General features: G+C 37.3%; 1 protein-coding gene across 1 annotated transcript in view; it reads left to right on the top strand.

Annotated features, from left to right (window-relative positions):
- SLC2A13 (solute carrier family 2 member 13) overlaps positions 1–26,304 on the top strand; it is a 332,721-nt gene that overhangs the window by 60,224 nt on the left and 246,193 nt on the right. The window contains exon 3 of the mRNA XM_070494235.1: positions 7,775–7,983. Coding sequence (XP_070350336.1) covers positions 7,775–7,983 — 209 coding nt within the window. The remainder of the gene's footprint in view (positions 1–7,774; positions 7,984–26,304) is intronic.

Genomic DNA, 26,304 nt, shown 5'->3' with positions numbered 1-26,304 from the left:
AAGAGAGGGATATTAAGGGAACTTTCTGGAATGGCAGAAATATTTTGTTTCTTGATTGAGATCGTAGTTACAAGGATATGTATATTTCTCAAAACTCATAGAATAGTATACCTTGGATCTCTTAATTTTACTGTATGCAAATTTTACCTAAAAAAAAAGTTAATCTGAATTTATGTTGGCTACCTCCATTATATTCCTTTTCTGCATTGCCCATTGAATAATTTGTGTTAGTTTTTCTGATAGCTTCTGTTGAAATAACTTTTCTCCTTACTCCTACACTACCTAAACCTCAATCATAGCAATTAAATGAGTGATCCTGTTTTCTTTGATAATAACTAGAGTATAAGCTTCTTGAAGCAAGGGATGTCTGCTACCATAATCCCTAGCCTAGAGCTTTGCAAATGGAAGATTCTCAGTTTGAAAAAAAGGATATGTGTGTAGCCATGGCCGTGTGTGCATTGTTTTCAGTACTAGCGCTGTGAATTTTGTGCAAGTCAGTATATTTTCCCATGTAGCTTAAAACTATCTACCTAATGTCTGTGCAAAATATATTCATTTGTTTAAAAAATATCACGTTATTATGTCAAAGCAAGTAATCTTGCTTCTTCTACTATAATCACAACACTCTAAATAACCTTGGCCAAATCACTTACCTCATATACTGATACCAAATTACTTTGAGGGGTTTTCGCCTCGCTACATGTATAGAATTAATATTTTCTTACGTTTACATATTTGGCAATTACTTTTTTTTTTAACAGTTTACACATAATCATTCACCAGGAAACACAAAAGCTGCTCATTTGCTGATCATATATCAGCTACTTTTTACTTGAAAGATTCCAATTGTGACCCATTGATTTTTTTTTTTTCTTATGTACCTCCAGTCATGGTCTCATGTTTACTCTCTACCTGTCATCAGTTTATCAGGTGTATTAGTACATCATGTACATGGTCCTTGATGGCAGAGGAAGATTAACTTATCAGCCTGGGGTCTCAATTTGGCAGTTTTTATTATTTTAATTTCTGATCTGCTAAAATGGAGTTGAGTCATGAACTAAAACTGAAAAATATGTTATCAAGTGAGTTCTAACTATAGCAGGTGGCTAAATTCAGTGTTATCTTTCTACATCTAAAACTTTTGCATTAAGTAGAAACGTTACATAAATCATAATTTATGTTTGGTGACTATCATGTATATAGCTTGTAATTTATATAGGATGATGATCATTTCTTTTGTAAATCCAAGAATAGAGATCTTTTAGTAAATGCATCACTTGTGTGATTATTTCTTACGGATTTTGAGTTTTTTCATATGCTTATATACTTAAGAATGTTGAGCAATGAAGTCGGGTAGCTCTAGATGTAGGGCTGAAGGAGCAGTGTTCTTGAATGTGGTTCGAAGGCATTGGATTATGCCTTTTTAAGGGGAAAATGTTTCACTACTCTAAATAAGGTATAATGGTAAATATCATTGGAAAGTTCCAGCTTCGGGGAATATTTTCAGATTTACACAGCACTGCACTGTCTCTGATTAAGTTTACTCCTGATGCTCAATGATTGGCTTAGAGCCTGGCCCTTAACATACATTCAGGAGATGTTTGCTGGGTAAACAGCTGAATAATAGCTCAGAGAGATCACAAGAAATGCAGCGTTAGCCTTCCAAGCAAACACAGTAAATCTTCATTAGATAACATTTTCAAATAATTGACTAGTTCTAACTGCTAACCCTTTTGTTTTCAGTGAACCGTTTCAAGGAAAAAAAACGAGTTTAGAGTTTATTTCATAGTTATATGTCGAAGGATGCCAATTTGAAACTGTAGAGTCTTAAAGAGTAAGGCATAGCATCTTAATATTTATGATATTCCTCTAACTTATTTGAGCTATTAAAATGGGCTAACATGGACATGAGATGTAAATCGATAGCAAGTAAATATAAATAGAATGCAAGCTAGAAGGCAGAGGATGGAAATAAAACTATTGGAATTACAAATACAGTTTTTTCGTTTGATTTTTTTCAGTTTATTGTAAGACAGTATTGGATATTACTAGGGAATATTGCTAAAAACCCTCACTGTACTCAAAGTTTCAGAGACTGTCACTGAGCTAATCTTAGTGTTTAGAAAAATAGCAAGATTCTCTGTGACTGGAAAAATGTAAGGTGGAGATTTGGTTTGAAAATGTATATGTTTGACAACATGAGGTTGGGAGACAAGTAAGGAGATGATTTTTAACTGTCCCTTAACACCCTCATGGCCTATTAGGAGAATAATTTGGCTAAGTGACTGCAGTGTCTCAGAAACCTTTACTGTGCTTCTCAGAGTGAAAAGCATCTTCCCTTAGTAGCATTCAGTGCCTCAAGAGCAATAAACACAGTTGCATACAATTTGTTTTAAATGTAACATATTACAATATGTTCCCTTAGCCATGGTAATTTTTCTGTTATAGCTTGACTTACAATTAAAACCATAAATCACATAGCTCTTCCATTGTAAGGCACTAGCAACCTTTTCACATCATTTGGGAATTTGAGGGAAAAGAACAGAGAGGAGAAGAGAAATCAACAGAATGTGGATACAGACTACAGTTCCTCACTCCTGCACAATTCCTTTTGGAAGGGGAGAGTTTGGGGTGGTGGCCTTTAGAGATTGAAAACCAAAGTGTGGAGAAAAGCCACTTTATATCTGTCGTGTCCATTATATAATATATTTTAAAGGGATTAAATCTCAAGTCAAATTCTTTTGCTCCCAATCATCTTTTAAACTCTTTATTTTCTTGTTACCTATATTTTTCCTCCCCAAAACATTTACCTGTGTATGTTAAAGAAAAATGAAATAAAAATTCAATTGGGCACAGTGTTTAAAGCAAGCAGTACAAGTTTACCCTTACAAATGAGGTATTTTCTTTTAACTAATTGTCAGCTATTTTCGCAGTAACATTCTGGGGCCAAGAGAATAACAGGATATTCCTTTTGCCACTGGCATGCCTGTGTTTTAAATCCAGCTTGCAGTTCCCCAGCCAGCGGGTGTTTCTGAGTCAGTACTGTGCTCGGCACACTTGGGAGCGAAAGCCCCCAGCAAGCCCCTTTGCCCTGTTTCTGCCACTGTGCTTTTCTGCGTCTAACAGAGATGTGAACAATAAAACTTTTAAAGGGATCTTCAAAAGTCTTTAAACAGGAGACTAAGGTAAATTAGTGTTTCCTTTGATGAATTCTGCAGAATTAATGATCAACTAATCATTAAACATTTGTTATAGCTTGACTCACAATAAACATTTACTATAGGAGCCACATTGCCTAGGTTTTAATCCTGGTTCCACCGCATACTAGTTCTGTGCCTTTTTTGTGCCACATTTATTTGTCCTGAAAATGAGGATAATAATGGTACCCACCTCCTAGGGTTGTTTTGAAGGTAAATGAGTTGAGGTCTCTTAAGCCCTTTGAACAGAGCTTGGCACATAGTAACTGGTGCTGCGTATTAGCTATTACTGTTGCTGTTATTGTTGTTAAATGAGTCCGTGTCCAAGCTGAGTTTGTACATTCAAGTAGCTTTTCATGTATTTGGAACATAATCGTCACCCTTGTGGAACTACTAGAGAATAAGTAACATGCTTATCATGTTATCAGTTGACCGTATTTATCGGATATCTGTGTTATCAGTTCAGAGAAAGGGGCGATTATGAACTGCAAAATTTTCTATCTTAAATGGCCATGTATTAAAGGTACATGTCTTTAGTTTCATAAGTGAGAGCAATATGATTCTTTTAAAACAAGAATGGTGGTGAATGTTCCGTTCAGTAAAGGACCGGTTTGGATTCTTGTGATGGCAGCCGCAGCTGCAGGTCTGCTTACCCACAGTGGGGAGGGCTGGCACCCAGGAATACAGGAGCTTAGATTCACAGAGCTTCAGTTTTTGGCCCTGGGAAGAAGGCTTAACCTGAGGTGGAGGAGCTGGGCTTGTCTCCTGTGTTAGCTGGCTCAGCCACACCATCTGAAAGCATTGCTCACCGTTTGAGGGCCCCTCCTTAGTTTTGTGATAGACAGGTGCTGGTACTGCTAGTCAGACTAGAAGATAGCTCATTTGTTAACTTCAGTTTAGAAAGCGTAAAAAGGTATCTTTCAGGGAGTGATCATGATGCCAACGAAAGATTCTGAAGATTTTTAGAACTCATGCAAGCTTGGCATTTTTGTTTAAGTCAGTGTACTTTGCCTTTCTGTCAGCCTGGTGTGCTGTCTCGCCTCCAGAAAATAAATGGCTTTTGCCTTAAGGTGTGGACCTTGGGTGCCTGTTGTTCGCTTTCACCCCCTGGGTTTTTAAAACCCTTAGATCAGTGGTTCTCAGCTCTGACTGCACATTAACACCACCTGGGGAGCTTTTAATGAAATAGAAGTCCCTGGGCCTGAGCCCGGACCAATTAATCAAAATCCCTGGGGATGAGTAAGGCCTGGACACTGGTGTGTTTTAAAAGCCCCCTGGGTGATTCTAATGTGAAGCCCAGGTTTAGTACCCTTGATTTAACTTATAATAATGAGATCTCCTCTATCAATAGGGGACTGCGTGTTTGTTTGGGCATTGCCTGCCATGGTCTATCAGTATATTCTTTGTCATATCAGTGTACTCTTTGTCATTTATCTGGTTCCTCATTTCCTTGGATTTAGAGGACTGATGGTGAGTCCCTTAACTAAGCCTATAAAGTTCCTGCTCTTTTAGTCTCATGAGAAAATTTTCATCAGTACCACAATAAAATAACCTTGTATTTATCCTTCCTGTTCTCCATTCTGCACATCATCAGAGGAACGGTTTTTCCTCAAGAAAGAAATTGGTTAGTTCTACGTCCTGAAAGCTTGGGTGGATGATACAGCCAGGATAGACAAGTTGCCATGAGTTGTTTAATGGGGGAGGGAGTCAGGGAGGTGAGAACAGGTTTTTACTGAGCATCCTCTCAGTGCTAGGTACTGGCAGAATGATTTCACTTAATTCTCCCAGCAGCTCTGTGAAACAGACAGTCACCTGTGCGTTAAAACGTTAAATAACTTCACCAGGGTTTTGTGGTTTGTGTGCCCAGAGCTGAAGCACAACCCAGTTCTGTTCCTGTGCTGTCTCCATCATCAACCACAGCTACTCCTGATCTTGTGTATTAGGTTTCTACAAAGCCATGAAAATTTATTCCTATCAAAATATTGTTATCATGAAAGGTAATTAAAAGATAGTAAAATAAGCTTCTTTGTTTTACTTTTAGAAATGGTACCATATAAATGTATAAAACATGTTTTATCTTCACTAGTCTCTGGAAACAAGGTTTAATATCCTTAAAGGTTGGCAACAAGGTACAAATTCCTTTTCCACACTCTAGTATTAGGGCATTGAATTGTAAATTTCAGACCTAGACTCTTGGGGCTTAGAGATTTCAACGACTGGAGGGCGAAAGTATTTTCTTCCGTAGCTAGTTTAAGAAGCACAGGCTATGTCTGTCTGCATTTTCTTTTTCTTTTTGTCTTTTCCCTTTTCTTTTTTCTTTCAGTTTTTAGAAACATTGTGTTCTGGGATTAAATAGTGAGTAGTAAAGTGCAAAGTATTATATGAGCATCTTTGGGCCTGAAAATTATTCAGTTTCTATATTCATTTCAAGCGTGTCTTTGAAGTTTGCTGTGCAGCCCTTTAATCTTAATTCATCACCAAGGGGGTTTGGAGACCAGAAGGAAAGATCATGAAAGGTGTAGAGAAATGAAACATAATGGCTTTCATCTTTACAGCTTTTCTTATTTATTTCCTAATCTGGTATATTTTGTGCCTACCTTTTTATCGCTTTTCTTTCAAATAATTGGTAATACAGGATAACCTTTCTTTAGGAGAGAACACAACTGAAGAGAAATTTTGTTCTTTTACAACAATAAAACATACATTTAAATAACAGATTTGGTTATACAAGTTAACACCTTAAGAGGAAAAGCCCAGAGATAGGCATTTGTGTGAACTGACCTCTCTAGGCTCTTCAGAAGTCTTCAGATGAGTGGTCGTCCTCAGAAGAGAAGGTCTGTTTATATCCAGAACGATGAATGGTTTCGTTGGAAGGAATTACTGTGCAAGTAAGTCTTCAGAGTTAAATGATCCAGGAGAGTTGCTGCGTAAAACTTTGCTGGATGAGAGTAAAGCACAGTTATTTTCTGTTTACTTAATACAGAAAGTTTAAATATATACCTGCTTTTGTATAATTTCATAAAACATTTACTAAGTGCCTGTGGTGTGCAAGATACTTTATTAGCTGCTGTGCCAAATATAAAGTTAAATATGCAATCAAGTGGGACAGGTAAATAATTTATTATAATACAAGGTACGGTGACAAAAATGAAGCTTAATACACTGTGTTCTGTAGGTGAGCAGAGGAAGGAGTGATTAATTATTGGTGTAATTATTACAGCCCATGGATTAAAGTGTAAAACACTTCTGATAAGATTTCTTTTAATACTGTAGGCCGAGTGATTCATTTAGTCCGTCGTTCATAAACACTTTGTTTACTTTCTAAATCTTAATTTTTCTGTTTCTTTGTGTAGTTTTAGCTACTGTTTAGAGTAGGAGGTATTCTTAACACTCACATGACAAATTGTATTTTTAAATTTTTTTTACTCTTTTCAGAATTAAAATGGAATTGCCTGAAAAATAATAGGCATATTTCATGGTATGTCTCTGATGCCTTCAAGGCTGCTATACTTTAGGTTTAACATAGCTTAAAAGTTAGAAAAGCTTTGAAAAGTGTATTGAGTCCGGTGGCTTCTGGTCAATTTATGAATCCCAGTGAGTATGGGTTGTCCTATGATTGGAATTGGCCTTCAAGCTCTGCCACCGTGAATCGACCATGGGACATACCCAGGGACCTGAATCAACAGAAAACATCCAGGTGTCCTAGATTCAGAGAAGTTTCCATTTGAAAGAAATCTTAAAATTTATCTGATCTAACCTCTTGGTTCAAAAAGATCGAGGCCTAAAGATGTTAGGAGATCAGTCCAGTGGTCAGAATAATTTGGAGAGATCCTTGATATTACTATACTTATGTTGGTGTTTTTGTTATTTCTTTGATGGATTTAAAATAATATGCTTATTTACTGTTTGGAATTTTGCCAGCCATTAAGAATAGACGTTTAAAGAAGACGACAAATAACTTAAAAACAATATGGCAGCTTTTTTGTATTTCTATTACTTTAATAACGATTATTTGCTTCCGGCTCCACCTTTTTTCTGCCAAGGGCTTCTACTTCCCTCAGTTAATGAGGGTGAACGTGATGCTCGATGGCAAAATGAAATCATGACTAATCACTCACAGAGCGTAAATAGCTGTAAAGAAGTCAATGTGGGCATTTATTTTAATGAAAAGTGTATCTTTTAAACAGATATCAGAGAGTTTTGTTTTAGCCTCATTTTGTATTGTAAAATACAGAATTATGTTACATAGATAGGGATGGTGATTTGGTGTTTTGCATGATGTATTTGGTTCAGGATACATATACATAATTATTGTGACTTTTGCCCATTCTTTTTCATTGTAATTTATGTGTGAGAGAGAGAGAAGAATCAAATTTTTCTCACTTTTCAGTTTTTCACTACAGCCTAAAAATATCCTTTTTTTCTGGTGACAAACACATACACATATAATAACAAGAAAATCATTCTGATTAATTTAACGTTGATATTATTCCCAGTGTGCTGAACACAAACCTTTCATTCATACTCAGTGCAAATAAGACCAAATTTTACACTAAGATGTGGATTTCTTATTGCAGGTACATGTTGGGACTTGCAGCAATTCCGGCAGTTATACAGTTTTTCGGCTTTCTCTTTTTACCTGAAAGCCCTCGATGGCTTATTCAGAAAGGACAGACTCAGAAGGCCCGTAGAATCTTATCTCAGATGCGTGGTAACCAGACCATTGATGAGGAGTATGATAGCATCAAAAACAACATTGAAGAAGAGGAAAAAGAGGTTGGCTCAGGTATGTGGATTTTGTACTTACGTGAATTTTTAAACTACGTAGTGGTTTTATCTAGGAATTATATTTTAGAATTATTTAATATCTCTAAATCATGTAGTGGTTTTATATGTATAACCAAAGCAAAATAAATATATTTTAGTTTTAAAAGCGATGATAATGTTATAAAAGAATGAAGAAAAACAGCCCCATGACTCCTATCCTCACATAATTAATAATTTTGTTTTTGTTTAGTCTTTTCTTCTTTCCAAATTGGATATACTTGACATAGTTGTCATCATTTTGTTTGTGTGGGTATTTTTTTTGAGTATATGTATGTTTTATGTATAAATATATCCCATATAAAGATATATATGCACTATTGACCTTCCATATTAACTAAAATCATAATGTGAACTATTGTCAAGACAAATCACTAGTAAAATTAAATACCTGCTTACATGTGTTACATTAAGTTCCATAATAATTTTTATAAAGAGTAAGAATGCCTTCACATTACTAGTTTTGGGATAATTTTGTGGTTCCCTATTTTCATTAAAACGTTTAATTAACTGTCTAATAAAAATTTTGCCATGTCAGAAAACCAAAAAAAAGGGAAGTTTCTGGTTAGTTTATGTTGATAAATTCATTTTCGGAGAAGAAATCATGTAGGGATTTACAAATTTTTAGGCAGGATCTATAATCTTGATAGTCTGATTTGGGTAAGCAATTTGCAGGATACAACTAATGAGAAAAGGTAGACATTTTATAATACTTCATTTCAGCAATAACTGCTCCCCTTCTGGATTCACGTTTCTCAAAGTTGTCTCATTTTCTCTCAACCTTCCTTTTGCTTCTATGTTAATTGATAGCTCAAATGGAGATGCTGACTTACATTAGTCTATTTTTCATACCTGAGAAAATGCCAAACACGTATACCCTTCTACTAATATATTCATACACAAGTCTTAAAAGGTCTGTGCACTCGCCCTTTCCTACCATTTTTGGTGGAGCTGAAGGTTCTGCTTTCCTGAAACAGTAAAATAAACACTGTGGAAGCTGGTCACTGTTTTAGCCACATTTGGCTTGACTTCACTTTATATATATGCAGCACGGTAGTGCGATGTTATCTTCTTGCTTAGACCAAAGCCCTACTAACCGTGAGCCCGTTTTGGGTCAAGGTCATTTTTAACAAATGATTTTTGACCATATACCACGTTCTTGGTATTGTCAGCATTTCCAGAGTAGCACATTAACACAACTATTAAAGAGAATTTTGCTATAACGAAATAATTCACTTTTACTAAGTTCAGCATTGTGTTAATTTTTAACATGCTATTTTAAATGTCTGTTTAAATGACAACTTCTTTTACGCTCTTGTCTAAATTCCTCTCAGCGGTAGCTTGAATGAAGTATGAGGTTGTTTTTGTGGTAATCAGTACACTTGAAACCCATGTGCTAATAATGTGTGAGTAGAAAAACTTTGCAGAGGACGTATTAGGTTATATTAAATGCTATTTAGAAATAAGTTTTTGTTAATTTATGTAAAGGATAAGACAACTTAATAAAAAAGCCTTCTTGTTTAGAGGTGGGGATACCACTGATTTTGCTACAGAGTATTGAGCACATAGCTTCATTTTGACTACCTTAAAAAAATTTATGTGACTGGTCTAGCCATGCACTTGTCGACGATGCACACTGTTTGAGTTTTGTGACTATTTGGAATGTATAACCAAATTTATTATTTTTTTTAGAAACTTGTGCATAGGATTGCAATTACCTGCATCTGCCTTAGTTTTAATCATAAGTCTTCTCAACTAAATAGGGCACTATTTCTTGGGGATAGATAAAATATTTAGTGATTTACCTATTTCCTAATATTGGTTCATGTATACATTTGGCCCAGTTTTTAAAGATACTATAATGTTATCCACTGAATCCTAATACGATTTGTCTCATGTTTGGCTAAATATTCTAAATTTTGTAACTAATGGGATTAAAAATTTATCCATTTCTGGATTTGTATTATTTGAGTACTATCATCTTGCTTAATTTTAAAACTAATTTCATGTTCTTTTTTAAAAATACAGAATTAATAGCATTATGGTATGAATGCACACAGACAGTTTTGCCAGTGTTATATGGCACCAGTAATTTGGGGCCTCATTTTTATGATTGAGAAATCTAATCACAGTAAAACATGCTCTGCAAAGTATGACTTTTATTTCAGCATTGTCATGTCCAGGGGCAAGACTCTGTGTCAGTTTAGTTGGAAAATAGAGACCAGTGCTAGGGCTTGTGTTAGCAGACCTGAAGGGTCCTGGCCCTCAGTCACTTGACATTTGAAAATGCTAGGCTAGATGGACAAATACACATGAAGAAACAGCTAACTTCAAAATAATACAAATGTCCTGGCCCAGAGAAGACGAGCCAGCCATTGCATTGGAGGGTTAGAGAGTGACCTGGGTTAATTGGTCCGTGGATCTTGACAAAAGTGAATTTTGAGCCGTGACTTCAAGCCTGGGGACTCTGAACAGTGGGGTCCAGCTGCCTGGCCGGAAGAACCTTGACCAGTCACCACAGGATACTCAGATATTCCAGGAGGTTAGAAAGAAGCTGTTCAATAAGATTGCCGTTTCTTTTAGGGAGAAATGTTTTCTCGTCAGACATGTTGGCTTAGTTACCTGCTACCTGTGAGCTTGCCAAATAGGTCTGATTCCTGATCAGCAGGCCACGTCCTTCTCTAGGAGTTTCTAGTGGATTTATGACTTGTTACTGTGATGGTACTTACTTATATGGCCTTTCTCTTTTTGTGGGATTTTTTTCCTTGGTCTCTTGAGTTTAAATTTGACCTCTTTGAGGAAAATAGGCATAACTACTAAAGTCTGTCTTAGTTAAGTTAGTTAATTTATTAGATGTGTGAGATGTCAGTGCCTAGGGCACTTACTTCTCCTGATTCAAAATACCTTTTATGACCTTATGTAGTGAATACGGTGGCTGCTCTGGCCACGTCAGCAGCAGAGGCGAGGCTCGCAGGCCGTGCTGTGGAACAGGATTGGATTGTAATGGGATTCCATCACTTCTTCTGTACGTGGCATGCAGGTCAGCCTCCTTAGCATGTGGAGTGCTAAAAAAAAAAAAAAAAAGAAGGCGGTTTATGGGTTTTAAAAGAAGTGAACAGTTGGTTTTCATGTGTGTTCAACACTGTTTATACATCCTGTAGGACTAATAAAGTGAGAGTAGAAGAAACAACAGCTTGGTTTGGAAAGCTCCCTGGAGTGGGAGACAGAAATGAAAGACTGATCCTAGCTCCACCCCTGACTCGTGAATCTAAAAGAATTTGGGAGGAGTCCCTGAGCCTCTGTTTCTTTTTAGCTTTATAGGAAAAGAGAGCCAGATTATAACAGCTTCATAGTTTGAGTTTTTAGAGTTTTGAAAGTCTGTGAGAAACGCCTGTTTTTTAATTTCTAAATACTATGCAGCAGTATTTTCATTCAAAAATATTTGTTGAGTGACATTCAGTAGAGTTGGGAATGTGGCAATAAATAAGACAGACAAGGTTCTGGCTTGTTCTCTTGGGAAGAGGCACATGAATGATAAATAAAAGAGTAAATAATTCCAGGGTAACTACAAATTGTGGTAATCACTTTGAAGGAAATGAATAGGATGATAACATATTTGTAGAGGGGCTACTTTAGGTGGGATGGTTAGGAAAGGCTTCTCTGAAGAGCTGAATTGGAGGGGTGAGAAAGAATCGGCAGTGTAGAGAACTGAAGGGAAGAGTGTTCCAGGCAGAGGGAATAGCAAGTGCAAAATTATATATAGTGGGCCAGATTAATCTCTTGAAAGATTTGATATTAGCTGTAAAGCATGCCTGTACCAGAATTTTAAGACATTGCAGTAAGAGCTAACTATTCATCTTTACTCATCCCAGGTTGCCAAGCCTAAGCTTGGAATTAGTAGGGACACAATTACTACTTTCAGAATTAAGAGCAAATCTGAGTACAAAATAATATATGTATAATTCCCATCATTTTGTTGTTTGTCTCTTATGGTTTGTCTTCCTAGTTTGTTTCGTGCTGCATAGATGTGTAATAGAGTCATGACTTGTATGTAGACAGAGGTAGAAACCTTAGAGAGATCTACATAATTATTTAAGGCAGTTATTTCGAAGTTTTGCCAATTAGCTTCAAAGGTGAGTGGAGAGAGGCAGGCCTTTTGGGGCCTGGGTACCATAGCAAAAGGCATCTGCAGTAAGCTCAACATTTATTTAAATTGTTTTTTTTTTTTTGGTGAGGAAGATTAGCCCTGAGCTAACATCTGCTGCCAATCCTCCTCTTTTTGCTGAGGAAGTTGGCCCTGAGCTAAGATCCATGCCCATTTTCCTCCATATTATATGTGGGACACCTGCCACAGCATGGCTTGCCAAGTGGTCTGTGCCTGGGATCTGAACTGGTGAACCCCGGGCCGCCAAAGCACAGCACATGAACTTAACCACTATGCCACCAGACTGGCTCCAACATTTATTTGAATTTTTAAGCTTTATCCTAAAAATTAACGAAAGTTTGTATTCTGTCCCATGATATAACTGTTTACTTGACTCAAAAAATGTTTTTTCCTAAATATCTACAATATTTACTCATTGGCTTTATGTGGTCCATCATTGTCATGTATATTCCCTGAGGGATATGCATCCTTCAGTTTGATAGACACCAATTTAAAGCATTTGGAGTTACTCTCTTGGGCAAATCCGTTAGGCAAGGTATTAAAAGTTGGGTCTGCCTGTATTACTAGAGATGTGTGGTCATCTCTTAACTTACTAGGCATATAAAAAGGCAGAGAGTCTTCATCAGGAACTTTAGTTCATAGCAGCTAGTAATTGTCTCCCACAACAAGAAAAGTAAAATCAGTCAACAAAAGAGACAGGATTCCTTTGAAGACAATCTTAGGGAAGAATCTAGAAATGAAGGTTGTGTATTCATATGCTTTATACCACTTTGTTTATAAGCACTCTCTAATTGACTTCTTCAATTTCCTTTTTTTATTGAGATATAATTGATATATAACATTATATGTTTCTGGTGTGTGACATAATGATTTGATATATGTATTGTGAAATGATCACCATAATAAGTCTAGCTAACATCCATCACCACACTTAGTTAAACCAGTTTTTTTCTTGTTTTCTTGAATTTCTTATCCTGCATCATAGGACAATTATAGTCCTGGGATGAGGTCAACGGAAATCAAAGGCTGCTGCTGATGCCTTCACAGAAGCAGCTGCTGGGACAGGGTTTCAGGAAAGGCTCAAACAAGGTGCCATCTCTGCCCTTCCCTTCTCTGCTGTGCCCTGGGATGTTAAGGCAGGACTATTAGAGGGAGAATGTAAACCAGGAAAGCTTTCTCTCCCTAGAGAAATGTGCAGATGTTGATGTAGAACCACTACAAGAAATCAGGGGAAAAAGCAGCAGTGCTTTGGAAGAAGGAAGTTGTCATGGCAGCTTCAGGGCAACAGAGAGTGAGTAAAGAGAGGAAAGTAAGGGAGAAACTGAGTGCTGTCCTCAGGGCAGTGGAGAGCTGCGTCCTACAATTCGATTGATCTGTTTCTAGTACAGGGTCAATCTAGGGAGCTTAAAAATGTATATGACCTTTTTTTTCCCTTTAAAACAAAGGGAAAATAGCTTTTTTGGTCTTTTTAAAAAATTATATGTAAAATCTTTTTTTCTTTTTGTGCCAATCTTCCTCTATTTTATGTGGGATGCTGCCACAGCGTGACTTGACAAGCAGTGCTGGGTCCGTGCCTGGGATCCGAACCTGCAAATCCCAGGTCGCTGAAGCAGAGTGCATGAACTTAATCACTACGCTGCCAGGCCAACCGCTATATGTAAAATCTTTTGCAGTTAGTATTACCTAGCTCACCTACATAGATACTTCCAGCATAGATTTGTTGACCATGAGAAGATCAGTGAGAAATTTGGCCCTGCCCTTTGGTCACTAAAATCTTACTATTTAGGTATGTATGAGAAGTAACAACCTAGAGGCACTGACTGATGCTGAGGACTGAAATCAGATCCAGGCCCATTGTATAATCTATGCAGAAATATTCAGGCCAACAAGATTTGCATTGTTTAATTTTATCAACTAATCAACTCAGTAATCTGGGCTAATGTGGCTCTGCATTTATCTCCAGCCTGGAAAGGGGAGAAGGTTGTAGGGAGGGGAATTTATTCAACACCCTCCTGTGAGTTGAGCTTGAAGCCTGATTTGAGTTACCTCCAGCTCTCTGGGGGTCACGTCTGTCGCGTACAGGAAGCGCCCGCTGCATCTCTCGCTTTATTTTTTTTTCCTCCAGTACTTTCGCAATTAGGTCATCAAGTCTTATCTTCTTGTAAGTCATTTTCTTTCCCTGTGAATTAACATTGCCTATGGCCATTTCAACAAATCCGTATTCTGCAGAGAGGTCAGAGAGGGTAGATATTTATCATATTTTGATAGAAATCCTTCCAAAAGTTTCTTTAGAAATCTAATTTTGGCATAATGATGTTGCAGTAGAATGCTCATGGCAGTTGACATCTGCACTTAGAGGAAAGTAGTCATTTTTCCCCAATGTTTTTGGTAGTTTTGCTTGTATTCTCCTTATGTGATAGTACAGTGTTGTGTGACCCAAAGTAATGCTTGTACGATGTTTGCTGGATGAACTTGAAATAGATATTGACAAATTGTTCCTCAGCAAGATGACTCCCAATTTTATGAGTATAGGTGAAGAAAACATTTCTATATCTACCATTCTCACGATTGTTGCAAAATTGCAAAAATTGTCAAAGCGTGAGGCTGATATACATATCTCCTATGGTAAACAGTAGATTAAAACAAAACATTGGGCCTGGCCTGGTGGCTGTGTGATTAAAGTTCCATGCACTCCACTTTGGAGGCCTGGGGTTTGCGAGTTTGGATCCCAAGCATGGACCTACTCGGCTCACCAGCCACCACGCTGTGGAGGTGCCCCATATACAAAAAAATAGAGGAAGATTGGCAGTGGATGTTAACTCAGGGCAGTCTTGCTCAGCAAAAAAAAAGGGGGGGGGGGCTTGGCCCGGTGGCACAGCAGTTAAGTTCACATGTTCTGCTTCAGCGGCCTGGGGTTCACCGGTTTGGATCCCAGGTGCTGACCTACACATCACTTGTCAAGCCATGCTGTGGCAGGCATCCCACATAAAATAGAGGAAGAAGGGCACAGATGTTAGCTCAGGGCCAGTCTTCCTCAGCAAAAAGAGGAGGATTGGCAGCAGATGTTAGCTCAGGGCTAATGTTCCTCAAGAAAAAAAGGTCAAGTAAGAAGCTGCTTTAATTCCTTATCCTGTGTTAACAAGCTGTAAGCTGAAGGACTATTAAAACAATATACAACTCTATTCATTTTATAGTTAAACTTATTTTCTTAGACATGATAATTTATTTAAAAGAAACTCTATTTAATTCAACCTGACTTTAAATAAAGTTTGCCTTCGATTTTCTAGACCCCAGAGGACTTGTAAAATCTTAAGCAGAATTGAAATAGTTCTTGGATTTTACGTTAAAATGTCAATGACTCTGCTTTACATGGGGATAAAGGGCAGCACAGACGAGATTTTCCACTCAGCACACTATTGGGAGAACGAAGTGTTTTTCAGATGACCTGTAGGTTTTCAAACCATTTTCCTTGATTTATATTGAAAATCCCGATTGTCTTAGTAAGTTTATTGGTAGTAAACCGGCTCATCTTTCTGCTTTCTTTCTAAGATAGACTTAAATCCATGTCTCGTAAAAAAATCCACACTGAAGGAGTTTTGACTGTGTCAAAGTTTTTTTCCCTCCCAACACGTTGTGAAGTTCATACTGTTTTTTAATGCTGTGTATTTAATACAATCAAACAGGAGGAAAACACCCAACAAGGTAGACATTTCAAAAAGAATATAGATCCTAAGTTACTGCTTCAGGGTAGTTCATTTCCAAGTTAACACGAAATCCATCATTCAGCACAGGTCTGCTTTGGAAATGAAACCACAGTCTGGAGATATTTTCCTCGAGGTAAGACAAATTGTTGTGCCCTTCAAAGGTTGCCTTCTTTGGAGGAGGTTAGAGGAAGATCCTAAAGAAAACCCAATTTTCTCCATCTCAAAGTGGAGGGCACATGAGCCACTCTTTAATGTTGGGACTTTTTAGTGACAACAGGACAATCCCATTGATGGGCTCTAGAATTTATAGCCATGCCATGTGCTATCTGAAGAAACTTGCTTGTTTACAAATGTTAGAAGAGACCTTCTCAAATGTTTCTCAAAAGTCAAAGGAATCACCCTTAATTTTTAATTTCATTGTGTATTTGGAAGATAGAGTGGTCAAATAACATTGATTTTCTCCTTTATCAGTCCAACTTAGGCCCTCTAAACCCTTTGATCTACCCACTGAACAATATTGTTAATCAGGATCTTACTGAACACTTAACGTAGATGTACATTTCAGTTAACTTACTTATTTAGCATCTATATTGCTTGAAATGTGGTAGCCTTTAGTAAGAAGATGTGAACTTAGCAGGATAGATTGAGGAGAAAATTTACTAGGTTTATGAAGCTAGAATAATAAATTACTATATAAGTATCTCACATTTTTAGTGTAGTTTTTTCTCCTGGAATTTTTTAAGATATTTACTTGCAAATGACTCTCACTGAACATCTCTCAGAATAAAATAAACCTTCAAAATAATTTTTTTAGAGAATTGAACCTAATAACTGCTCCTTCTTAAAGGGGGGAGTGGGCCCTTTAGGAAGAGCCTTTTGAAAGTCTCATCTCAAAACCAACTTTGTATGGAAGCAAAGAACTTTCATAATGTTATCTTAGCATTCATTATTCATATTTGAATAAAACTAGTGTGAAAATACTAGTAACAATTACTATTTACTGAATGCCTGTTTCTGTAAGTGTATATGTGCGTGCATACACACCCACACACATTGTCTCTCTGATTCTTAAAACAACCCTAAAATTAAATATTATGATCCATATTGTACTCAGAGAATGGAGAGCTGGCAAGGTGAAAGAACCAGGAAGTAAAAGGTAAGATCTGAGCCCCACTCTGCTACCTTTCAAGTCTCTCCTCATTCCGCTTGGCCAGCTCTACGTCTCATGCCATCTCTGTGCTGTGCTGTTTGGATGTAGATAGTGGAAAAAAGAAATAAGACATGCCTATCAAATTTCCTTAAGAATATCCTCCTTTTATAAAAGGGCAGAACACAAAACAACTAAAAAATGGAAACAACAAGACAGTAGTAAACCTTTAAAGTCAATTGACAAACTAATTTAGTTCTGTTACTTCCACCTTGCAAGTGTATTTCCCCTCAGTTTCCCCTTCTTCATCCTTGCTGTCACTGCCTGGGTTAGGTCTCTGGTGTTCCTCCGCTCTGCCAAGTACCAGTGCCTTTCACTCTTGTCCTTGCTTCTGGCATCTCCCCTTTCCATCCGCCTTCCCCATGGCCTCCAGAGTTACCATCCCAACGCACAGGCAGGATCATGTCCCTCTCTCTTCAGGAACAAGTTCCTTAACTTGTTACTAAATTTCCTTTAAAATTTGTTTTTAATTTATCTTTCCAATTTATTTCACTAGAGCCAGGATTCCATCGTCATCACAAGGGAGAAAGGAAGAAGCACCCCAATAGACTGAGTGCCTCCTGACTCTCAGGGCGGGGATGACGACTGTGTTGGTACTGAGCAGGTGGGGTGGAGTCAGGAGTTCCTGACTCCAACTTGTGAACTCCACAAAGAAAATGTACAAATTGTCTCACAAAAAGAATATATTTGAGAACTAGTGACATATTAGGGATTTTCTGTGTGCTAAGGAGGCCTTTTGAAACTGTTCTCCTTTAGCAAATTCAACACGCTTCATTCTTCTGTTTACTTTTAGAGCCTCTTTTGAAAAATGCTCAAATAGAAATGTTTAAGCATTTCTTTCTGCTTTGTCCTGTAGATGCTGGTATTATTTTTATTGTGTTACACAAGAGTAGAAAGTCTACAAATTAGTAAATCACGTTTCACCTGAAAGCAAGAACTAACTAGAAGGTAGTAATGGCGATATTTTAATTTTGCGTTTAATATGATAGGATTGGACTGTTCTTCTTGTTGGCAGAAAGGCATTAATTTTAATGCTTTATTCCAGGAGGTGGCAAACTTTTTCTGTAAAAGGCCAAATAGTAAATACTTGGCTTTGTGGCCACAGTCTCTGTTGCAACTGCTCACCTCTGCCGTTGTAGCACGAAAGCAGTGATATGTAAAGGAATGAATGTGGCTTTGTGCCAATAAAACACAAAAGCTTATTTTTCTGTGCCTGTTAGATTTTATTTTTTATAAAAATAGGAAGCTGACCAAATTTGGCTTATGGGCTATAGTTTGCTGACCCCCTTCTTTAATCAAGCATTAAATAAGTAGGTCTGTTTTATCAGTTGCCTCAGTTTTTACTCTTAGGACTAATTTGGAATGCTACTTACTTTTCAAAAAATATGTGTATTGAAGCCTCTTCAACATGGTATTCACTAGCAGGTGTGTCTTCTTTGGTTTCTGTGCAGGTGGTGAAGTTGTGTGCGTGTGTGTCTGCCTGTAAGTGTGCACGGGGTGTGGACTTGCAGAAGAACCTAAGAGGTAGTGTTGCAGGGAAGTCTCTGAGTGATTGAAGCAATAAGCTTTTATAAGACCACTGCTCGGAGCATATTGCCTTCTTAAAGGCTGGGCCACAGCCCTTCTGCATTTGTCACAGCCTAACAGATTTATCACCACACACTGTGTCACGTTTGATCTCATGGGGCCCTAGGAGAGACAAGGTTCAGTGGTAAGAGCTGGGTCTCATCCTCTGATGCTGTGGCTCATTGCCCTGTCAAACAGCTTGACCCAGCTGTTCACATGTGAAGAGAAATTGTCACTCCTTTTCTTTGGATTACAGTCAAAGCAAGATGATAGCCTTTGTGGAAGACAAAATACACAGGACAAGTAAGGAGATGATTTTATTCAGAATGTTGCAATAGGGAGAAGGTTCGTGAACGGGGAACTTCTCAAAGAAGAGGGACAAAACCTGGGGTTTTACAGAGCAGGTTGATAAGAGAATCCGCGAAAGAGTGGAGGTAGGTCTTATCTCAGAATAGGGGAGGGCGAGTGCCTTCCTTCTCTGTGCTCCTCGAGCACCTCAATAATGCATGTCTGTGGCGGTTAGCATTCAATTTTCACACCCCTGCCCCTCTAGTGACTCAGCCTTACTTTATCTTTGCATCCCCACCGCCGGATACAGAACCTGCCGTACATCAACAGGGTACTTAATACATGTTTCTCTGATTGACTTTCCACTCATGTGGGAGGAGTGGATGGTGACCTCTGATCTTTGACCCTTGAGATTTAGAGGAGGAAATGGAGTTCTTACAGCATGAGAAGCCTTCCCTGTGTGTGCCTCAGTCATCCTGAAGCCCCGGGGAACCGAGTGGTTGCTGAGGAGGAGATATAATTCAGGGCACAACGATTATTTGTTGAATGACCCTGTTTCCAGGGGCAGATGAATATGTTTACAATGTCACTGGGGATTTTACCATTTGGAATTTATTTGTGTATTACGAGTTACTAGTATTTTCTCCCACTCTCTAACATGGTGGGCCCAATTGAAAAACTTTTAACTTTTGAGGTCAAACATTTATAAGTGCAATGAAGTTTCAAATATAAAAGTTAATAAAATCTTATGTGATTTATTATTATTTTAGAATTAATTGTAAAGCAGACCCTTGCTAATGTCTAAATCTGGGAAATATTTTCAAATGAATGAATGAAGCCTTGTTTATAATTATGGATAATAGATTATAATTGATAGTAGGCCCTTATTATAGCTGTATGCACTTCAAGATGTGGTAGAATCTTCTGCTATGAAAGGTGAACCTTATGAAATCCAAATCTATTTTCAATAGCCATGGCTACAGTGGCTTTGGAACTCTTAAAGCAAATGACAGTCTTGACCATAGAATTGTAGTCACAACCTTCAGTGTGAAATTTGGTGTTTGTTTTGTTTCTGCTACTCTCATGAGCTAGTTTATATATAGATGTATCCACTTCAGGAAGTAATGGGAAACTCATATTCCTCAAAAATGTTCTGTGAAAAGTGTTTTAATTTTATTTTTTGAAACAGCTTGTCATCAGAGTTCCTTTCACAAGAATTTCATTCATTTCACAAGAATTAGTGAAATACGGTTGGCATAATTCATGTAATAATCCTGTACATTTTTCTATCTTGTGCTTAATAGTCCTGCTGAACATTCATTCAACTTTTTAGAGTTGTGTTTTTTGAGCAGAATGTTTTAGAATATGAGTTCTGTATCCTCATATAGGGTAATGGCTATAGCTGCTTACTCATGCAGGTGACATTTCTGGCAGCAAAGAGAGAATAGTATCACTTAAACTCTTATGCTTTTAAAGAGGAAGGTTGAAAAACAATCATGAATTTTCTGATTTTAATTTATCTGTTAATTTGTTTGAAATTAATAAAAAAGAATGATCATTTTTTTGAGCGTTTACTATGTACCATGCACTGTGCATACTCTTTACATGGCATTATTATATCCCTTAATTCTATGATAATCCTGTGAAATCGTTATTATTATTGTTATTGTACTATTTTAGAGATGAGACAAATGAGGCTTAGAAAACGTAGGTCTCTTTGCCCAGTAAGTGGTGAAAGTCAGAATCCAAACCTATCTTAATTCAGATACATATTCTTAATCATTACCCTATATTTTGATGAATTTTAAGCTTTTTGCATAAGACAAGTATTAATATTTTATTTCCATGCTTTAAGATTTGCCTGAAAAAGTATTCATTTTGTTACAATTTCATGCACATAGTGTATTCATTTATGTAGAATCACAGGCAATTCCATTTCTTTGACAGTTTTTCTTGAACTGTGACATATCATCATGTCATTTTAAGAGTTAGAATTGAACACAGTGAAGCTCCCTTCTATGCCTGGTATCACTTCATTTGTTTTCAGTTCCCGCCATGTTAAAATGAGTTCCCAAAGAGAATATTTCAAACTTTTTCTGACTAAAGTCAGAGCAATTTTGTTTCTTAAATAAAAGTTGCTTAAACTTTGTTTCTTGACTATCAACTATAATAAGGAAAGGCAGTTAAGAACTCAGACTGGAGTTTATGAGGCTAGGAGAATTCACTCATCCACAAGCGCTGTTTAATAACTTCCCATGTGTCAGGCACTATGCTAGGTCCTGGGACACAGGGTTTTACAGTAATAATGGCTAACGTTTGTTGAGTACCATATGTGCCAAATATTATTCTAAGTCCATTGTGTGTCTAACCAATATAATTCTCACATCAGTGGAGGTAAATACTATTAGGCTCCCCATTTCATAGATGAGGAGACAGACTCAGAGGGATTAAGGAATTTGCCAAAGATCACACAGCGGGTAGATGGCAGAGCCAGGATTTGATCTAAGTAATCATCTCTTAACCACCATACTCTCCAGCCTCTCACACTGAACAAAATAGACAAAGTCTCTATTCTGATGGAGTTTATTTCTAGCTGAGACAGTCACTAACTAACAAAATAAATAAACAAGACATTGTCAGCTATTGTCAATAAAATTGAAATTGTTCTGGAGAAGAATGGGAGACAATTAATAGATGGGTGGTCACAAAAGTGGCTCATGGAGGTAGGGACAGACAACAATGGGGTTGTGTAGACACAGTCATACCAGGGAATCAGTTAAAATTCTTATTAAATCATGTAAAGCATTGAGTAGTATTAGCTGTTAATATTACAATTATGTAACCCTTTGAAGTACACGAAATGCATTAATTCAGAATGCAGTTTTCATGGTACTCAGTAATATCAGCAATAGTAGTCTATCATGTGATCTATTTTTGTTTCTTTTAATGATTCCTTTACCAATGAAGAATATTTAGTCAATAAATCAAAAGGCTTTAAGTAAGAAAGAAGGGTTTGTTTCCTACATTTCCTTATTCAGAACCTAGCATGTCCCTTGAAAACTCGAAAGTGGTGAATTTAGGACGTATTATCATTTTCCAAAAGAAAACGTAACTTCACAATAGATACAATAATTAACTCAGAACATATAGTTTACTAAAATATATGTGATGCCAAAATTCTTACCACTATAAAGAAATGATGAATCTTCTATTCTTAGTTTGCTATTTCCTGTGCATTTTAAAGTTTGGAGAATTGATAAAATTAGAACAGAACCTATGGTAAGTGGCAAACTCACATATCCACTGGCAGCAGAACTTCCATTACACTCATTAATTTAGTCATTTAACGAAAATTGGGCACCCGCCAAATGGCAGGCTCTGTTCTCACTGCTGAGATTATGACAGTAACCACAGCACAGACTCTCCCTTCATGGATCTATATTCTGGTAAAGGAATGCAGACAAGAAAGTAGTACATAACATACCAAGGAGTGGGGAATGTGATGGGGAAGGGTAAAGTGCGTGGGGGAGAGAGTGTTAGGAACCTGGGGGTTGGAAAGGTGAGGAGTGGCCCCTTTGATGAGGTGCCCTCTGAGCAGAGACCTGAGGAAGTGAGGTAGTGAGCCTTGGACATTTCCAGGCAGAGTGGTCCAGGAGAGGGGCCAGCAAGGGGAAGATCTCTGGGTGAGATTGTCCTTGGAATGTTCGGGGAAGCCAGTGCTGGGGGTGTGGAGTGAAGAAGGGAGAGAATAGTAGGAAATGAGTTTTGAAAGGTGGTTGAGGGACAGATCATGGAAACAATCTGTATTACTTAAATCATTATTCACCGTAATAGTAGACCCAGAGCCTAGGTAAAGTGCCTGGAGCTCAGTAATTACTTAAATGAGGCATTTAATTTAGGAGGATACATTAATCAGGACACTTTTGGGTTATAGTTTAGAAAAACAACTCAAAGTAGCTTCCAGTTAAAAAGGAGGGGTAATATAGCTTATGTAATTTAAAAGTTAAGCTTCCTTCTGGTGTGTGTGTATGAATATGTTGGCTTTGTTCTCAGCTTGGCTCTCCCCATACACTGGCAAAGGTGGTTATTAGAAGGTCTAGTTTTGTCTTAATTTTTACTACTTAGCAACACTCATGACACTGTAGCACTCCTCTGCTGATATCGCCCGCAAAAATTTCAGAGAGCGCTCTTACTGTCTGTCTGCTTCATGTGCCCTCTCCTGAACCAATCACTGTGAGCAGGGTTTATGGTGGCTCATGGGTCATACCCATTCCAAACAACATGGACTGAGAATTGTGGTGGGGTGATTCTCCAAACAGGTATTGACAGGTAAAAGTATGTGCATGTAGAAGTATAAGAAATAGAATCCTGAATTATATGGAACCCTGAAATAAGGTGGCCATTAGTTTTATTCTAAGGACAAAATTGCTACTGAGCTGCATTGCCTGCCAAGTGAAATAGTAAGCTGCCCAGGGACACTGGCCAGAAACCTCATTATTGAGAAAATCTTGGTGTTAATGAGTTGCTCTGATAGGTTACTCCATTAGATAGATGGATTGGGAGTATTTTACGACAAAATGCCAAAACCATTCAAGGAGGAAAGAATGATCTCTTCAACAAATGATGCTGCGACAACTGGATAGCCACATACGAAAGAATGAAGGTGGACTCTTTCTTTATACCTAAAGATCGATCAAAGACCTTTACTTAAGAGCTAAAACTGTAATACTCTAAGAAGAAGACACAGGGGAAAATCTTCAAGACATTGGATTTGGCAGTGATTTCTTAGATATGATACCAAAAACACAATCAGCAAAAGAAAAACTAGATAAATTGGCCTTCACCAAAATTTAAAACTTTTATATGTCAAAGGACACTATCCAGAAAATGAAAAGCAACCTACAGAATGGGAGAAAATATTTGCAAATCATATATCTCATAAGGGTTTAGTATCTAGAATACATAAAGGATGCTTACAGCTAAACAATAAAAAGACCAAAAAATTAAAAATAGCAAAAGATTTGAAAAGGTATTTTTTCCAGAGAAGATATACAAATAACCAATAAACACATGAAAACTTGTTCAACATCATTAGTCATTAGGGAAATGCAAATCAAAACCACAGTGAGATATACCACTTCACACCACCAAGATGACTATAATTTAAAAAATGAAAAATAGCAAGTGTTGGTGAGGATGTGGAGAAATTGGAACCCTCATACACTACTGGCAAGAATGTAAGTAAAGTGGTTCGGTTGTTATGGAAAACAGTTTGGCAGTTCAGTTCCTCAAAAAGTGAAAAGTCAAGTTACCATATGACCCCCCCCCCAAACTCCAGATACATACCCAAGAAAATTAAGAACGTGTTCTCACAAAAACTTGTGCGAATGTTCATAGCAGCATTATTCATAGTAGGAAAAAATGGAAATAACCCAAATATCCGTCAGCCAATGAGTGGATAAATTAAATGTGGCATATCGATACAATGGAGTATTTTTCAGTCATAAAAAGGAGTGAAACCCTGATATATGGTGCAACATGTATGAACCATGAAAACACGCTGAACAGAAAGAAACCAAGCACAAAAAGGCCACATGTTGATGATACCATTTAGATTAAATGTCCAGAATAGGCCAATCAGTAGAGACAGACAGTAGATTTGTGGTTGGCTAGGGCTTGAATGGAGAGAGAGAATTTATGGTGTGGGATTTCTTTTTTGGATAATGAAAATGTTCTGGAATTAGTGAATTGTATACTTTTAAATGGTGAATTTTGTGGTGTGTGAGTTAGATCTTGGTAATTTTAAAGTGTTCTCATCTACTTAGGTGATAGCACATTAGGGTCTGAGAGAAAAGAGGTGTAATGTTTTAAACCGTCTAGATTAATTAGTATCTGATCTCAGGTGTATAGAAGTATTGAGTAGGATAAAGGTTGTTCCTGGGAGTGAGGGAGCTAACACTTCACTACTGAGGCAGAAATATTAACATGTACACTATTTATAAAATAGAATCATGTTGATTTACCTTTGATTTTACGTGCACTCTAAGCATCGTTCTGTTTTTTATCTATGCCTATGAGATATTTTTATTTTACTCAATTTACTCAAAGGTGAAGTAAAGAAATAAGACGCCAAAGTTGTGAATTAACAGGTTGAGTTTAACCACTTACGTGCTGGAATTAAGGATGATTTTTATAAAAGACTCCTAATCTATGAGTTGTATTGTAAAAGGTTTCCTCTCCTGAATGGGCCAAGTAAGGGTATTCTAACATTCTTAAGTACCCAGATAAGAGTAAATTATAGGTATTAGTAGATTTACATATAATGTGAGAAATATCCCTTTTAAAGCTTTTCTCGTATGCCTCATTGCTTGTTAATTTATACCAGCAGCAACATAGACATTTGCCAACAGGATGTTTATTTAGAGTCTTGGAGTTTTTACCAAGTACCTAATTTAGTTGTCTTAGAAAATCACTCTTCCCAAAACATAGTCATTTGCAGAAAATTTTTGTTTATTGTAATGATCTCTGAGATAAAAATTGGCTGAATCTAATACAGCTTTATGATAGTAATCTTACTTTGTAGAGGAAGGTGATAATTCTAGGAATATCTTTTGTAAACTGGGGTGGGTCTAACACTTTATTTTACATTACTCAAACGGAATCTTTTTATGGAATTCTTAGGTGGATTTTCTCTCCACTTGACGTTTTTGGTGTACTAGTTTGCTGAGTTGTAAAGTCGTCCCCTTTTACAAAAGGCATGAACAGTTTCCCTGCTTAGGTAAATTAGTGGGAGCGAGAGAGCTCCACAGATGTTAGCATTTTGTGCTGTGCCCTTAGCTGGCGTACCAGACACGCACACGTTAGTTCTTTGGTGAATGTCGCTTGCCTCTGGGCCAGACGTACACATTCATCTTTATTTGACACCTCTTTATCAGGAGTTTACTTCTTGCATGTTGTAGTATGAAATGCATGTGGTATTCAAAGTTTTTAAAAACAAAGCTTCCTGTCTTCAGGAGCTCTTATAATCTACTAGATAAGATCAAACACCTCAACAAGGAAGCAGGAAATTCGTGTTATATGTTTGAGTATAGATGTGTTGTAGACGTAGGTGAATGTTTATGTCTCAGTAGACTGCATTTTCTTCTTATTTCTCTTGAAATTATGTGGTTTCGTTTGAACACAAGCCTGACCAGTTACTATCTGTATAACTTTGAACAAGTTACTTAATTTTCTTCCTAAGTATTAAATCTCTTTGGCTGTAGAATCAGGTGCTGAAGTCTGCTCCACGCCATTGTTCTGAGGCATGAATGGGACCAAGTGTGGACTGTGCCTGCTGCTGTGGGGCTACAGACA

This window comes from Equus asinus, chromosome 22 (genome assembly GCF_041296235.1).
Source record: "Equus asinus isolate D_3611 breed Donkey chromosome 22, EquAss-T2T_v2, whole genome shotgun sequence".
NCBI lineage: Eukaryota > Metazoa > Chordata > Mammalia > Perissodactyla > Equidae > Equus > Equus asinus.
Note: the sequence above shows the minus strand (reverse complement) of the source record. Positions and strands in the feature narration are given on the sequence as shown.